The 14107-nt window shown below is 50.4% G+C and overlaps 1 protein-coding gene across 36 annotated transcripts in view; it reads right to left on the bottom strand.

The window, feature by feature from the left end:
- EIF4G1 (eukaryotic translation initiation factor 4 gamma 1) overlaps positions 1–14107 on the bottom strand; it is a 78296-nt gene that overhangs the window by 6253 nt on the left and 57936 nt on the right. For all 36 annotated transcript variants that reach the window (XM_083441801.1, XM_083441794.1, XM_083441798.1 and 33 more), the window contains 13 exons: positions 12763–12896; positions 11882–12001; positions 11404–11577; positions 8778–8975; positions 7685–7831; positions 7271–7507; positions 6194–6298; positions 4354–4513; positions 3301–3401; positions 2496–2598; positions 2292–2394; positions 393–658; positions 169–284 (listed from right to left, as the gene is read on the bottom strand). In XM_083441801.1, coding sequence (XP_083297927.1) covers positions 169–284; positions 393–658; positions 2292–2394; positions 2496–2598; positions 3301–3401; positions 4354–4513; positions 6194–6298; positions 7271–7507; positions 7685–7831; positions 8778–8975; positions 11404–11577; positions 11882–12001; positions 12763–12896 — 1964 coding nt within the window. The remainder of the gene's footprint in view (positions 1–168; positions 285–392; positions 659–2291; positions 2395–2495; positions 2599–3300; positions 3402–4353; positions 4514–6193; positions 6299–7270; positions 7508–7684; positions 7832–8777; positions 8976–11403; positions 11578–11881; positions 12002–12762; positions 12897–14107) is intronic.

The raw sequence follows: 14107 nt of genomic DNA, 5'->3' as shown, positions 1-14107 counted from the left end.
CCTGCTCTTCAGACTCCCCCCCCCCCCCGCCCATCCTAGTGCCAAACCATGAACCCGTATTTATCTACTGCCCTCTCATAAAATGCCAAGTATAATATCCATGTCCTGCGTCCCATTCCGCAGTTTCCATTAAATGATCTGCTCCTGCCACTTCTCTGCAGCACAAACCTTCATGTCGTTGATGTGCAGGTATTCCTCAATGATGGCCTTGGCTTTCTTCTCCAGCTCCTCCTCAGACAAGGCAGGCTTGGCGGGGGGCTCAGGGGCCACTGGTTCACGCTTTGCTGCAGAGGAGGAGGGAGCGAGAGGTCAGCACTGGTCCTGGGCCAAATCGGAAAGTGGCGGGGGGAGGCCACCGCCCACTAAACCCTCCACACCTTCCTGCCACTCACCAGCTTCCCTGCTTCGGTCCCGCTCCTCGGTCATGCTGGCCACTTTGCGCACTGTCTCAAGGACCCCTTGCCGCTCTCGTTCTCGCTCCCGGCTCCTGTCATCCATCTCCTTGCTGAAGCTACGCTTGGTGACAGGGGTCCTGTTCCGGTCCGACCGCTCCGGCCTCTCTGAGCGCTCGAGGCGATCGCCCCTCTCTGGCCGCTCACGTTCCAAGCGGTCCCCTCGTTCACCGCCCTTTTCTGAGCGGTCGCGGCTACTGCTGCTTCTGCAAGGAGACCACGCAAGAGTTCAGGTGAAACTGCACTGAATGCCAGACAAACACTTGCCAGGCGGCTGGGGTCCCACTCAGGACTAGCACAGAAGAAAAAACAGAAAGACGGGAAGGGAAGAAAAGGGCAAAGTTCTGTAATGCCCTCTCTCAACCCGGTGCCCTCCTGATGTAGTGGATTAAAAGTTCCCGCTAGCACAGCTGGAAATTGCAGATTGTAGCAGCTGGAGGGCAGCAGGTTAGGGAAGGCTGCCCTACGCTGACCATTTGTCTAATCCAGCCTGGTTCTGCCTACTCAATAGGTCTTAGGTAGAGGCTCTTGCCAGGCCTATGATTCTCTGGAAACCAAGCCTGATGAGGAATAGATGAAGGAGCTGGCCATGCTTAGCCTGGAAAAGAGGAGACTGGGAGGAGATACAATATCAGGAATCTCAAGGGCTGTCACATGGAAGAGGGAACAAGCTTATTTTCTCCTGCTGCATAGGGTAGGACTCGCACCAATGGTTTCAAGTTACAAGAAAGGAGATTCCAACTAAACATCAGGAGGAAGTTTCTGACAGTAAGAGCTGTTGAACTCTTACTGGACTCCCTTGGGAGGCTGTGGATCTCCTTCCTTGGAGGTTTTTAAGCAGAGGTTGGATGGCCATTTATCATGACTGCTTTAGTTGAGATTCCTGCATTGCCGGGGGTTGGATTAGATGACTCTTGGGGTCCCTCCCAACTCTATGATTCTTTAACTGGAGATGGGCAGGGTTGAGCCTGTGACCCTCTGTTTGGAGAGCACTCTAGCAGATTTATGGTCCTTCCTATAATGCCATCAATGTGTCCCAAGACTACAAAAACAAAGGAAGAATGGGGAGTCTGTGGCCCTTCAGGCATTGTTGGGCTACAACTCCCATCATCCCTGACCACTGGCACTGCTGGCGGCAGAGGGTGATGAGGCAAGTGGCACAGAGGCTGGAAGGTTGCAGGAAGAAACCCCCACATCGATTTCTGTCTTGCTTCCCTACATTCTCCCTGGATGCTCAAGTGTCCCATGCAGCTCCAAATTACATAAAATGGGGAGGCAGGAGGGAAAGTCAGAATAAAGTGCATGTATCAAACTATGCAAACTTATTAGAATACTTTATTCAAGTTGCAAGATGGGGATTTACAGTGGTACCTCGGGTTAAGTACTTAATTCGTTCCAGAGGTCCGTTCTTAGCCTGAAACTGTTCTTAACCTGGAGCACTACTTTAGCTAATGGGGCCTCCTCCTGCTGCTGCGCTGCCAGAGCACGATTTCTGTTCTCATCCTGAAGCAAAGTTCTTAACCCGAAGTAATATTTCTTGGTTAGCAGAGTCTGTAACCTGAAGCGTCTGTAACCCGAGGTACCACTGTATCTGTTTTTGGTATTCCTACCCAACATCTGAAGCCAGCCATGCCCTATTCGCACATGAGATGGTTTAGGAGCTCATGTGTTGGCAAAAGTGTCTCCTCAAATACTTTCCTCCCCTTGAGCAAATGCAAAATCCAAAAATGCACCTAGGGTGGTGGAGCAGCAGGATGGACCTGGCAGGCCTGAAAAGCAAGAGTGAGGCCTGCGTTTGCGGGGGTGGAATCTAAGTAAGAGTGGGAATATGAGACGGACCTTTGCACCACACGCCGCACGTCCTGGCTCTCTGCAGGACCCGACTGCTGTAAGGCTGAGAAGCGATTCAAGGTACTTGTGGCTGGCCGGTTGGAGTCAGGCGCTGGGCAAAGAAAGGACAGGTAAGACAGCGGGTTAGAGGACCAAGGAGCTGCAGAAGCACCGCCCACTTTGCAAACCCTTCGTTGCGCCACCTGCATTTACCTGGTTCGGCAGGCTTGGCACCTGAACCACCACTGCTGCCCTTCCCCCAGCTCAGACGCCCGCCGGGTGCAAAGAGCTGGTTGTTGGAGTCGATTGAACCTGGCTGGGAGGGGGCAAGGAGAGAGGAGGAGGCAATTCATTCACCATCAGAGGCAGCCAAAGACGCACCCAACCCATCTACTTAACAATGACAGAATGCTTTCTGAGTTGCCCAACCCCTAATACATGCCTGCCCCCATATGTATTCCTCCTTCCCTATCCCTCCATGTCAACAATAGCGCCATCAACCACCCCAGAAGTCATGAAAAAACTCAATTTTGCAGGGATAAACAAGGTCCTTCCATACAAAGTTAGTTAGTACAGGCTTGTAAATCAGCCCACAAATGCCTGATGCGGGGCTGGTAGGAGAGGTACAGGATTCCACCCCACATCTGGTAACCTGGTTGCTTTCTATGCCAGATATAGTGCACAAACAATCTGCTGCTCCTCAGCCAGGCAGTCCACCCACTTGCCTGCATTCAATCCTTTGTTGCCCAGAGCTTAAATACAGTCTTCCCCCAATCTGGTGCCCTACAGATATTTTAGACTACAATTCCCATCAGCCCTAGAAAGGGACACAGATCAAGCACATGAATTGAACTGACTCAGGCAGGTAGCCTTATCCTAAGTGGGTTTTTAAAATTCTCTCGTCTTTCGCAACTGAAAGAAACTGTAGCTTTAAGTTGAAAAAGGCCACGATTCCCTAATGCACAAAAACAAGCACCCTCCCCTACCCCAAAAAACCCACTCCAACCCAGCAGCTTACCTTGGTGATTTTTGTTAACCTGCTGGTGTCAATCGGCCTGTTGCCCTTGCTGATGGGGACGGTGTTCCAGCCGTCATCCGAAACTTGGCTGCCCCGTCCACCTGCAGAGACAGCAGAGTCAAGGTCTATCATTTGTAACAGCCTAACCGTGGCAAACCACCCACATGTCTACTGTTCCTATTGGAACAGAGAGCCTATCAAAGGCCAGAAAGATGTGGCAGCTTGGGGCTGGCTTAAAAAAAATAGAAAGTCTGGCAGGATCAGCCCAAAAGCCTATTCAGTTCAGCATTTTGTTTCACTGTGGTGCCCCTGGGACGCAGAAAGAGCAGGGCTTGAAGGCAATAGTGCTCCCGCACTCTGCCCACACCTGAAAAACATGATAGAGACTGAGGGGAGATAGGACAGCCATCTTCAAATATCTCAAGGGCTGTCACATGGAGGATGGAGCAAGCTTGTTTTCTCCTGCTCCAGAGGGTAGGACTCGAACTAACGGCTTCCAGTTGCAAGAAAGGAGATTCTGACTAAACATTCGGGAAAACCTTCTGACAGCAAGAGCTGTTTGACAGTGGAATGGTTTCCCTTGGGAGGTGGTGGGCAGAGGTTGGATGGCCAACTGTCACGGATGCTGTAGTCGAGATTCCTGCATTGCAGCGGGGTTGGGCTAAAGACCTTTGGGTTCCCTTCAAAACTCCATGATTCTATGATGTTCAGTACCATATTGCTTCTAAACTGGGAAGCTCTGTTTAACCACCACCATGGATCCATAAATTTTGTTATTTCATCTTTTTGTACACCACTCTCACTTTTCTTTTTCCAATCAAGTGGTGTATAAATTTTATGAAAATGAATAAAATCAATAATTTCGCCTAATTTTTAAGGACGAGCTACGCCAGGAGCACATCTTTCGGTGGCGCCCGGCTGCATCACGCACATAGACACACAATTAACTTGGGGCGTCCCAAAGCTGCTCTCTCTTCCAGGGGCATTAAAAGCGGGTGGCCTCCACAAGGCAGCAACGGATCCAGAAACTGAGACGGCGACCAACCCACCCACCTGCGGACGATGGGCCTGGAGGCCCTCTCCTCTTATCTGATCCCTTGGACATCAGCTGCTGAACTTTGATGTGTTCACGGTGCTCCTCCATCTCAGCTTCTTTGTGGATCTGGTCAATGGTCTTGGGGCCCTGGTCCCCTCTCCTTGGCACCCAACTGTTCTGCAAGAGGCAAAGAGGAAAGCAAGGGGAGAGGTTACAGCACCCAGAACGCTTGGCATGTGACGGCAAGGGAGGAGCGAGAGACAGTCAGCACCAGCTTCTCTGTTGGTCTAGCCAGGACCAGCCTCTGGGCTCAGGTTCCCTTCCAGAGCCAACAGCACCAGCGGCCAGTCCACCTGGTCGCTGTTCTTGCAACTGACCTCTAAACATACACCCTTTGTTCTTCCCTCCAACATCTCTTAATCTGGCCAGATGCAGGTGTTGTTAAAGCCTCCATCATCTCCAGCCAGCAGGAGTGATGGTACTTGCAGTCCAGCAACATTATAAGAAGACAAGAAGATGCCTTTTACAAAGTCAGACCATCAAGCTCTGGGGGCCTTCTGGTGGTTCCTTCCCTGCGAGAAGTGAGGTTACAGGGAACCAGGCAGAGGGCCTTTTCAGTAGTGGCACCTACCCTGTGGAACGCTCTCTCACCAGATGTCAAGGGGATAAACTACACAAATTTTAGAAGACATCTGAAAGCAGCCCTGTATCGGGAAGTTTTTAATGTTTGACGCTTTATTTTAATATTTTGTTGGGAGCTGGCTAGGACAACCAAGTCAGATGGGCAGTGGCATAATAATGATTGGTGGTGGTGGTGATGCAGCTCAGTGTTGTCTACACAGACTTGCAGATGCTCTTCATGGTTTCAGGCAGGGAATCTTTCCCAGTTCTACTTGGGGATGCCAACAATTGACCTTGAGACCTTCTGCTTTCAAAGCACATTGCTCTACCAACTAAGCAATAGCACCACCACAAACATCTGGGGAAAGCAGTTTCTCATGTGTTATGTCTCTTAAGCTCTATGCCTGACAAGGGCAGCTCTATTTCACACCTCTGGAAAGAGCACTTGTCCAGTAATTGCAGTAAGAGAGAATGGAACGGAAGCGAGTCCTGAGCTATCCAGGCATCAAAGCATTGCTTGGCAGGAGGCCCAGGCAAGGGGAATGCTCAGCAGCCCAACATGCAACGGGGGCTTTTCGTGTGACCCCTTCCAAGCAGGCAGCCCTTCCCCTTGCAACAGTTGAGAGCCCCTGCAGCACTTCCAATAGCCTGACCCCTCACCCCTACAGCTTCTGTAATTCACATGCTGGAAGCAAAGCAGCCATTTGTGTGTGACACTTGGAACTGCAATCTTAAGGCCTCTGGGTGTGAATCAGGATTAGAGAATCTGTGAACCTCCAGGCATTGTTGGACTCCAACTCCCAACTCCAACGCCCCAGCCAGCATAGTCAATGGCCAGGTATAACAGGAGTCCAACAATGCCTGAACACAGGCGAGCAGCTCCTGGGCAGCACCTTCTCCCAGGGTGCAACTGAGCACATAGCACCCTTTGGAGTAGAAAAGGGCAAGCGCTGGAAACCTCCCTGCACCAAACACAGCTGCTTGCAGTATTGTCAGCCCATTGCCTGAGCTGCACAAGCCAAGGGCTACAGGCTACAACAGTGTCTAAGGGGCTGGGGTGGGTGGGAAGAGAAGTGTGTGCTGGCTCGTGCTGCCATCGTTCCTACTCAGGTTGCCCTGGGATGGAAAGGCGGGTCTTGCACCTTACCCGGAGTCAGGCCGGCCTATCCCAGGAAGGGGGCAGGGCTCTCATCTAGCCCGGAGGGGGCCATAAGGGAGCAACAGTCTGCACCTTACCCGTCTGAGGTCAATCACATCCTGCAGCATGAAGCGGATACGTGAGGACGTTTTCTTCTCCTTGATTATCTTCTCCATCTGGTTGAAGTACTGATCCATCCGAGGCTGGGTGGGGAAGAGGAGAAAAGGAGAGAAGTGACGACGAACAAACAGAGACAGCAACGTGCCTACGTGTTGCGGGAGGGATGGGAGCGACTAAGGCAAGACGTTCTCCTTGAGGGCTTCCAACTCATGGTGGAAGGTGAGGTTCAAAAAAGGAAACAAGCAGCCACTGTACAAGTTCCCTGTAGAAGCCAGGGCTGGGGTAGCCGGTTCCTTGAATGTTTGTGGGCTGGGGAGAAGAGACATATTTTCCTCAGCCCAGCTGTCTGGCCTTTGTCTTTCTGGGAAATATCTAGTCCTGGGCACAGTTCTCCCCACCCTGCAAAGTAGCTTGGCTGGGGGAGGCTGATCCCTCGAAACTCTCCAATAGGCATCACAAGTAGCTACAGAAAAAAGTAAGCTGTACAGTTGGGCAATGGCTGCACATTTCTTCCTGAGCAAGAGGCAAAGTGACGGGGGGACCGACTGTCAAGTGGCATTCAGCCATCTCCCAGCACTGCTGCTAAAACCTCTCTGCCAATTCCTGCCTTTCCCCCTCTCCCATGTCAGATTATGAGCACCAAATTTCACCTTCCCAGAAAATGCAAGGAAAGCCTGCCAGGTTAAGCAGTGGTGCCATGCCAGGGACTGGGAACCTGCAACCCTCCAAATATGATTGGGGCTCCAACTCCCATCAGCCCCAGCTAAGTTGGCCAATGCTGGGGAATGATGGGAGATGTAGTTCAATGACAACAGGAGGATCCTCCAGACTAGAGCTATACTTGGCATTTCCAATCTGGCACCAAAGCATGGAGGGCAGAACCCTGTAGGCTCTGAGCAAGAGCTGTAAAGCCAGCATCTCAACAGGAGAAGGCCAGGGGAGAAGCAGCAGCAGAGAAACCACTCTGCTGATGGCCAACATGAAGCGAGAGGGCAGTGCAATCTGGGATGTGTGCTATGAAAAGCTGCATTTCTGAACACTGGGCAAGGCCATACCTTGGCCTTTTCAAAGTCCAGGTCCTTGCCAATGGTGGTGAGCAGCCGGCATAAGCACTCGAGCGATTCCTCGTCATGGTTCTTGAGCAGCTTCACCACACAGTCATGCATGATGGCTTCGGTCAACATCTTCAGCTTAAAGAGCTCCCCGATGAACTTGATGTTGCCCAGGGAGCGCCGACGGGCCTTGTCCCGGGCATCATCCAGCTCCTCCTTCAGACGAGCTCGCTCCTCGGGCTGCGGACGGAACAGGGGTAGAGGTCAGGAGGATCCAAGAGCTGAACTTGATTACCTCTATCTCTGTATTTGTGCATACGTATTTCACAGTTGTTACTTCCATAAATCACTGGAACCCAGGGGTGGGGAACCTTTTTCTCATACACACACCCTGCCCAAGTTTCAAGCTCAACTCACGCCAGCTGTGTCATCCATCTCCTTTTGCTTCTTCTCAAAAATCTCGTCGTCGTCCTTGTCTTTCTCAAACTCTTTCTGGCACCGGTTCAGGAGTACCTTGCGGAAGTTGACCATCACGGTCGGCTTGTCAGTAGTGGGGACTTTCAGCTAGAGCAGGGACAGACACGAGTCACAATGGGAAGCGGTTTCAGAAAGTTTCCAACTGGCCCTCTACTGCCAGCAGAGTGGGCTGGAAGCCCCAGTTCTGATCTCCCCCACCTCAACCCACAAGCCTTTTCCACGAGTCACAGCTCATCTTTCAACATGCACCGAGGAAACGCACAGGATCGAAAGGAAAATACATGAACAAAATGCATAGTAAGCAAATAGAAATAAATGTATCAATGCATTGCAGCCATGTAATTGTGGATAAAGGAGTGAATTCCAGACTCTTCGCATCTTTACGGCAACGAGCCAAAGGGAGAGAACAGAAACTTGAAACTGAAATCTACACCCAGGCACCTCTTTTGACACAGATTTAACAAAACCACAGATAAAGTACTGCTCAAATGGTAAGCTATGCAACCACTATTTGCAAGTGGCCCCTTGGGCCAATTTCTGACCCTATCTTGTACATATATAAAATCAAGGTGTGCTACTTTGGTTACAATTTCTTCCCATGGGAAATGAAAGAGTTGAAACGTAGTAAGAAACAGAGCTATCCCAGCTTTCTAATGCTACAGCTCTGTTTCATATTCGCATGCAACCTGTAAATTCATGTGTCTGCAAGCAGTTAGGGATGAGCTCACGCGCTCTAAACCAGCAAACTCCTGTGGGGCCCATCCGATTCGTAACCGGAGACCTGACTGCTCCCCCCCCCCCCCCGACCGCAGGCAACCATTCTTGGAGATTGGATGCAAGATCAGCCTGACAGTGTCCTCTAGCCTGGTGCTTTTCGGCCACACTGCCAGCCTCTCTCCAAAGGTCCTTTAAGGGCGGTGAGGATACAGGCTTGATAGCCAAGCCGTGATCCTGAACGAACAGCATTTCCATGCCTCTTCCCATCCCGGAAAACGAGGCCCTCTGCAGCCCAGAGAGAGGTGGAAGCACTCACCCCCATAAGGCAACGGCACATGTTGGCATAGGCAACAGAGAAGTTTGGCTCAGAGATGGCCTTCTCGAAGATGAGGTCGATGACGCCCTTGAGGCGCTCCTCGGTGTCAATGGACAGCTCGGTGACTTGCTTCATCAGCTGCTGGAACATCTGCGGCGTCAGCTTGTTCAGAATGCTGCGCACACGCCGGAACAGCTCCTGCGGGGAGGAAACACCCAGGCGCCGTCAGCAAGGTAAGCTTGGCATCAACACACACAGAGACACCTGTCCTGCTCCACCCGTTCCTTCCTTCTGCAGGTGTGGACGTGGGAGCTCAGAAACCTGCCAGCCCAGCAAGCTGGTAGGGAGGGCAAGCAGCTCCTGGCTGCTCTGCTCTGCCCAGGGCTGAGTTTGCTGGAATGAACTGGGCAAGCGAAGGAGAGCACACACGAGCCCATCCCACGCCAAGAGGAAAGCAAATCCACGGGGGCTGGAAGGTGGCAACCATCTTTCCTTTCCCCACGAGTCTCCCCGCAAGTGCTGAGGGCAGGAAAACGCATGCACCCCTTCTGAATCTTGGCCACCATATCGTTTTACTTTATCTTCTATGTTTTAATCTCGGGAGCAGCCACATGGGTTTTCCAATAATACTGAATTGGGGTTTTCTTTAAGATTTTCCCCCGATGCTCTAGAGCAGGGTTTCCTAAGCTTGGGGTCTCCAGCTGCTTTTGGACTACAATTCCCATCATCCCTAACCACTGGTGGTGCTAGCTAGGGATGATGGGCGTTGTAGTCCAAAAAACAGCCCAAGGCCCAAGTTTCAGAAACCCTGCTCTAGAGCAGTGGGTCCATAAAAATTTTGGGCCACCACCCCCTGGGTGTCATAAACACATCCCCAGTGCCCCCTACCCTATAAAAGGCATTATTCAGAATAGCGATCTACACAACCCACTAAGGAAGATACTGACACATAACATTCCAAACAGTAACAATTACTTGCACATGTATTCAAAATCCAATTGGAACTATTTGCAACAAGACTGATTAACTTGTTCCTGTTGATACCAGCTTTTCGGAGTCCGAGAGTCATTTACGCCTCCAGCATCCCCGATTTCTAATACTGCTACCCCCTGTGTAATCCCACTGCTCCCTAGGGGCGTTCACAACCACTTCTCTATAGAGTGTGCCAATTTAGCATGTTTGTTTTACTTGTATTTAGTAAGCAAAGCTAAACCCTTTCAAACTGCCACACTTGCCTAAAGACTGTATTTGAAATTGCCATCTATTCATTGTTCCTTAATGAACTTAAGAAATGGACTATTTTCCACAGAAAAATAAAATGCATTGGAAATGCCTCCCAATTTCTTTTCAGGGTGTGTGTTTTTTTGGGGGGGGGAGCTTTTGAAATCTCTGCCACCTCAAAGGAAGAGTTCACATCCCAAAGGAAGTAAAGGAGACTGGAACTCCAGCAGGAATGAACCCTGTCCCAGAGGTTCAGGGAAAGGAGCCTGGAAGAAAACCACGGAGGGCACGGCTTTCTTCCCTCCAGGGAGCAAAAGCAGGCACTCGCATTTTCCTCTGAGGCAAGCACAGAGACTGGAGCAGGAATATATAAAAGGATGTCACATAGAGGAGGAAGAAAGGTTGTCTTCTGCTGCTCCAGAGAAGCGGACACGGAGCAATGGATCCAAACTACAAGAAAGAAGATTCCACCTAAACATTAGGAAGAACTTCCTGACAGTAAGAGCTGTTCGACAGTGGAATTTGCTGCCAAGGAGTGTGGTGGAGTCTCCTTCTTTGGAGGTCTTTAAGCAGAGGCTTGACAACCATATGTCAGGAGTGCTCTGATGGTGGTTCCTGCTTGGCAGGGGGTTGGACTCGATGGCCCTTGTGGTCTCTTCCAACTCTATGATTCTATGATTCCAAAATACCAGTATCCAGATGAAGTTGTTGGTGAGCTAAAATGCAAGTTACTGAATGACATCCACCACCACCCAGCTGTTTTTCACCACTTTTGTTGGGGGGGGGGTACCCTTCAGAAATAAAATGCAAAATGTAAAGCACTTGGGGGGAAAAGCAAGAGGTTATTTCCCCACCTCTTTGTACCCTGGTGGTCTATTTCAGATGTAAAATTCACAGTCTCAACCACATAAATTATGGAGACGCGAGCCCTTTATACAGCCTGCTGTTACCCTCATTTAGTGGTACAGTGGAACCTCGGTTTTCGAGTGTCTTGGAAACCGAACATTTCAGGACCCAAACGGCGAAATAGCCCTTTGAGCCTCAGCTGCCAAATGTTTCGGAAGTCCAACGGTCTTCCGGAATGGATTATGTTCGACGATAAAGGTTCCACTGTACATCAGCATTGGGACCAATTATAGTTATAGCTAACTACAATTGTTTAAAGCTGAGGTTTAAAACGTTGGTTAAAAATTGGTGCATGCAAATCAGGGCTTCAAGTAATTGACTTCAGCTCTGATCAGCTGGTGGGTGGCCACACTAAGCTAGGGTTTGAGCAAACCACGGAAGGGAAAAGGGGAACTTTACATATGAGAAGTGAGAGAGCATGTGAATCTATAAGCAGCTAGTAAGAGACTCGCCAATCAGGAAAGTGTGAGGGTACAGATGAGGTCATGCAAGTCCTTACCTGGGTTTTTAAATTTTCAGGATCCTCTGGCTCACTCGCCCGCTTGCTGCTGGGCTTCCAGGCCTTCTCAGCCTTGTTGAGCTTGACATCTTCGTTCAGGGACGCTACAGCGATAATCTTCCGAGGCTCCTTCCTCAGGCTTTGCTGGGATCGGCGCTGCCCTGGCCCTGCAGGCTGTGGAAGCAAAGGGGGAGAAGTGACGCCAGCACTTTTCAGATGCCACCCAACCTGCCCCCCCCCAGCACAAAGAAGCACTGGCGTAGAGGTGGCACTGCCAGCATGATGCTAGCCTGCCTCCCAGTATGCTCGGCTCCAACAGATGGGGGAGCCAGCAGATGTGCCTGCCTGCTCAGATACTCAGTTCCATCACAGAGCATCAGTGGCCCAGACACGATGGCACTAACTTGGAGTTCATCATGCAGACGAAGCTGGCAGGGGATACATGCCAGAAGACAAGACACCGTGTGATGGTACATACCGGTCCACGGTTAGGTGGCGTTGGGCGGCCCAGGTTGGCAAAGGAGGGTGTGAAATCTGGTCCACAATTCATGGTGCTCAGGCGCACGGGGTCCAGAGGCCGCAAGGGCATCTTATTTGCCTGTTAAGTCAAGGGGCAGGGAGAAAAACACACAAAAGGTAAGACAGGTTCTGAAAGTCTTAAGGTTGTGCAGCTTAAAATCTTCAAAATTTTGCCTCCGAACATGCCTAAAACTCTACTTTTCAGAAATCACCACAGGTCTTGGCCTAACATGAGCTGATGCCAATGAGATTCATTCATTCATTCATTTATTGAATTTCTGTACTGCCCTATACCCAGAGATATATAATATAAAAATCACAATATATAAAATAAAAAATAAAAATAATCCAATACGCCCCCCCCCCCCAAGAGCCACCTTTTAAAGGGTGTAAGATTTTGAAGAAGAAGAAGAGTTTGGATTTGATATCCTTCTTTATCACTACCCGAAGGAGTCTCAAAGCGGCTAACATTCTCCTTTCCCTTCCTCCCCCCCCAACAAACACTCTGTGAGGTGAGTGGGTGTAGTGGTTAAGAGCGGTAGTCTCGTAATCTGGGGAACCGGGTTCGCGTCTCCGCTCCTCCACATGCAGCTGCTGGGTGACCTTGGGCCAGTCACACTTCTTTGAAGTCTCTCAGCCCCACTCACCTCACAGAGTGTTTGTTGTGGGGGAGGAAGGGAAAGGAGAATGTTAGCCGCTTTGAGACTCCTTAAAGGGAGTGAAAGGCGGGATATCAAATCCAAACTCCTCTTCTTCTTCTCTGGGCACACCATGCAAAGAAAAGCAAAAGGAAGCATCTGCGGGACATCTGGTGACCCCAGCTGGAAATGGAGGACTGACCTTTTCCAAGACCACATCGCTGATATGGGGCAAACCCTCGGGCTTCTGCATGCTGGCAAAGATGAACTGGAAACCCAACAGGAACTCCCGGTCATATCTCTTCTTCTCTTCTGGGTTCAATGGCTTCCACTGCTCTGTTAAGGAAAGGAAGGTGGAAAGCACCAAATTGAAATCACACTCACAACAGGTGAGTTCCCAGCAACAGTAGGGCAAGAAGCACCTGCATTTTCAAAGGGTGATGGTGCATCTGCAAGAATCGAGTGGGGCTCATAAATCTTGGCCAACCAAAAATGCGTTGTTGCCAAGATCACCCCTTCCACAAGGACTTGGGTCTTGCTCCTACGTCACAATGCACTTTACAGTGAGGCTAGGGACAATTCCTTGCTCCACTTCCCCTGCTGTAAGCTTGGAGCTCGGAAGGAGTAATTCTCAGCCCTCCTCTTCAACTGGGGGGGGGGGGGTGTCATATCCCAGAACTGAGCTGCACTCTGGAGGGCTTCAGAAGCCCAGACACTTGCTATGGCATGCAAAATTGTGCCTCCCACCATGGTGCCTGGCAAATGCTCCTACTCAAATTTTCTTGCATCTTTCACTGTCTCCTTACCCAGAGTTCCCAATCTTCTCACCTCCCCCCCCCCCCCCAGTTATCTAAATGCTGACTGCCAAATCTCTAACTTGGGACTGCCTTGCATCTCCTTTGTTGCAGTGTCACAGTTGCTCTTTTACATTATGAGATGTTACTGTTGTTAATGGAGCAATGACATTTTCCTCCCATTCAGTAATTTTGCAGAACTGCTGTTGTTTTAAGATTAAGCTCTTAAAGATACTGCAACATTTGCATGGAAACGGTGGGGGGGGGGAGAGGGGGTGCTCTCTGTGCCCATGCTTGCTTCTGGTTCCAAGAGCCAGCACATGTCTTCTAAGGTCTTCTGGCTCACATCTCTCCCTACATAATTAGCAAAGATCTAGTTCAAAGGCACTGCACTTCAGTTTCCAAGCAGACCCAGTTCTTCCTTGCCAGAGAAAACAAGCAAGTCAGTGTAAGAGCTGCAGCTATTTCTGTGTGCTGGTGATCTGCATCTCCGTTCGTCCCATTCTAGTACAAAGCGAAAGGAACAAACCACCCAGTTATTTGCATGATCTCTTCAGCAAGGAAAAGCTGGGGGCTGCTCTGCAGGAGAGCGGCTTGCTGTGAGTTAGCAGGGGGCTGCGTAGCCACGAATGCCTGTGCCTGCTGCTGGAACCATTACAGTCAAAGAGAGGCTTCTGTAAACACAGTGACTTAGAACGAAAGGGGAATGAGTGATCCGGCCCTTGCTGAGAGCAACTATTGCTTAATACTGAA

This window comes from Podarcis tiliguerta (genome assembly GCF_965153285.1).
Source record: "Podarcis tiliguerta genome assembly, chromosome: 5".
Taxonomy (NCBI): domain Eukaryota; kingdom Metazoa; phylum Chordata; class Lepidosauria; order Squamata; family Lacertidae; genus Podarcis; species Podarcis tiliguerta.
This window is presented reverse-complemented; position numbering and strand designations above follow the sequence as displayed.